Source organism: Phalaenopsis equestris, unplaced genomic scaffold (assembly GCF_001263595.1).
Source record: "Phalaenopsis equestris unplaced genomic scaffold, ASM126359v1 Scaffold197663, whole genome shotgun sequence".
Classification (NCBI taxonomy): domain Eukaryota; kingdom Viridiplantae; phylum Streptophyta; class Magnoliopsida; order Asparagales; family Orchidaceae; genus Phalaenopsis; species Phalaenopsis equestris.
Window position 1 is genome coordinate 1 of NW_018217612.1, and position 2528 is coordinate 2528.

Here is a 2528-nt window from a genome sequence, read left to right on the forward strand (position 1 = left end):
TATTTATAAATCACACCCAAATTTTAATATTTATATATTTAGAAATGTCTTTAATTTGGATTACTTACAAGGCATCTAAAACATTACTATCTACTCTTTCATTCATCAAATTCTCACTCAAATATCAAAGATCTTATCAATTCAAAATGATCTGATCGTAGCACACATAAATATATCGATTTTATAATTTAAAAATTCATTGAATGTTCGTTTTGTAATTAGTAATATTTTTCATGTTCTATATGTAATTGTCCCTTTCATTTAGAAATAATATCCACATTTACTTTCCTAATTTTTTTAAGGACTCTCGGGAGTAAAAGAAAATCTTTTTTAATCAATCCTCCCAAAAGTTCGCCGGATAGGACAAACGGCGGCGTCCAACCGGACCATCGAACACTCTAGAGAACCTTGACCATTTGAAGGGTCAAAAGTCACCAATTCTTACCAACGGTGACTGAATCCATTCACCTAGACACTACTTGCCAGCCTCGCGCCCATTTCACAGGGGAGAGAGGTGATTCGTCGGTCGCTCTGCGCTTGCTCACTGTTAGATCGCTTCGGGGTCGCCTGAGGTAAACCCTAGATCTTCAATTCTTTCATCTTTCGATTGAGAGCTGGTTCTTCTTTTACCTGTCATAGATTACTTTGTTGTTTCACTCTTTCACACCTGTTCAATGTTCTTGCGGGAGGTCGATAGTAATTTGGTCGTCGCTTTCTGATGGTTTTTGGTTCTTAATGAAAAAAATCGATGAAGTTGTCGTTATGAACTGAGTTTAGTTATTTATGGGGTGAACGTGTTCTGTTTGATGAAAAATTATTATTGATTCTGCATGCGCATGGTTCCAATGACGTGATGACATGTGAAGCTATTTTATGACAATCGTCATTGTTATCAGCTTATCTAATCGGCTTGCTGAATTATCTTGTTATATTTTTTTGTGTCAAAATTATTTTGCAGGGATTTCGGAATGATTTCTAGGCACTGGGTTCTTATATCGGTTTTATGATTTCATTTTTTCGATCTTATCTGTGATAGATGTTACGATCGCTACCTTTATAGTGTAATTTTTTTCAGTTGATCCTTTGTAAGTTTGCCATTAGTCTATGTTGGCATTCTCGTATTCACTATTATGTTTTAATTCCAGCTATTTATGAACACGGTGCAAGTTCATTTTATTGGTTCTGATTTGATAATTTGTATGGTTTCAGATGTTGGATTTTAATTTGTTTTATTTAGTTTTTTATAGTCATTTGTTGTAGAACTTCCTCTTATCCTTGGCTTTGGGTAAATAGATCACAGAAAACGATGGTGAAGGCTCTAGCTGTTCTCAGTGGTTCGGAAGAAGTGAAGGGAACAATCTTCTTTGAACAGGAAGGAGATGGTAAAGTCAGAAGCCACCAAAAGTTCATCTAGTGAAGTTTATATTTTATTTGCAGATGTAGCTGATTTCTTTTGTAAATTTAATGATATTTTGAACTTTTATCTTCTTCTTCAGGTCCAACTAAAGTTACAGGAGTCATCTCTGGTCTTAAGCCTGGGCTTCATGGCTTCCATGTTCATGCATTTGGGGACACTACGAACGGCTGCTTGTCAACTGGTGCTGTGTTTTTGATAGCTGGGTTTATAATGTTTCAATCATGATTTATCTTACCAAAGAAATTAATTAAATTGTATTTGATGATTGTTCATTTTATTTTCTGTGGTAATGCAGGTGCTCATTTTAATCCTGCTGGAAACGAACACGGGGCTCCTGAAGATGAGAACCGCCATGCTGGTGATCTTGGAAATGTGAAAGCTGGAGAAGATGGTATTTTTTCTATCCTGGATTTTCCTTTTCATTCAATTTGTTTTTTGAGTTAACATGATATGAGCTTTTCTTTTTTCCTAATTCAAAAGCAAAAGCTAGTTAGATTGGTCTGATTTTGATTCAGTCCTTACAGTTTCGGGTTGTTATTATCTTCCATGCAATTTAAGCAGTTTTTTGGTGTTTAGATTGTATATAACTGTCAGGCTTTATGTTTGGGGTGTGTTTTTTTCATAACTTAAATTATCATGCATACAATCCTTCATACAAGGCTGAGTTTCTTTTCTGGTTCAGGGACTGCTAAGGTTGAAGTTTCTGACATACAGGTAAATTCTTGTGTGTGTATTTTTGTTTTGAAAGATTTTTGACCTTTCACAACCCTCAACTCTATTTTCTGCTCTTTAAAGTGTTATGTTTTTTATGTGACAGATTCCTCTCAGTGGCCCAAATTCTGTCATTGGAAGGGCTGTTGTAGTCCACGCTGATCCGGATGACCTTGGAAAAGGTACAGTTTTTTCTTTTGATGTATTGATTGCTGTTGCTTTTAATTATGATGACACAAAGAAAGAAAGCAGGTGCAGTGACTAAAGCATGAAGATTTATATTTGAATTTATTAAAATATATTTTTCATTTACCATGCTGATATGTATTTTTCAGTATGAAGGACATTCTGGTTTAAGCAGCATATATTTGGATGAACAGTATGGTGATTTTTGTTTTTT

At 34.8% G+C, this 2528-nt stretch overlaps 1 protein-coding gene across 1 annotated transcript; it reads left to right on the plus strand.

Moving 5' to 3' along the window:
- The first annotated feature begins 464 nt into the window (after positions 1–464).
- LOC110035418 (superoxide dismutase [Cu-Zn]-like) lies at positions 465–2408 on the plus strand. The gene is made up of 6 exons (XM_020739652.1): positions 465–572; positions 1294–1382; positions 1497–1598; positions 1713–1808; positions 2100–2131; positions 2235–2408. The coding sequence occupies exons 2-6, from the start codon at positions 1307–1309 to the stop codon at positions 2391–2393; spliced, it is 465 nt and encodes a 154-aa protein (XP_020595311.1). The 5' UTR covers positions 465–572; positions 1294–1306; the 3' UTR covers positions 2394–2408.
- The last annotated feature ends 120 nt before the right edge of the window (positions 2409–2528 follow it).

Bases quoted from the DNA above. Each gene is read 5' to 3' on its own strand.
- LOC110035418 (XM_020739652.1), top strand. From the start codon at position 1,307: ATGGTGAAGGCTCTAGCTGTTCTCAGTGGTTCGGAAGAAGTGAAGGGA. The intron at 1,809-2,099 runs GTATTTTTTCTA...TTTCTGGTTCAG, and splicing joins TGTGAAAGCTGGAGAAGATG to GGACTGCTAAGGTTGAAGTT. The intron at 2,132-2,234 runs GTAAATTCTTGT...TTTATGTGACAG, and splicing joins TTGAAGTTTCTGACATACAG to ATTCCTCTCAGTGGCCCAAA.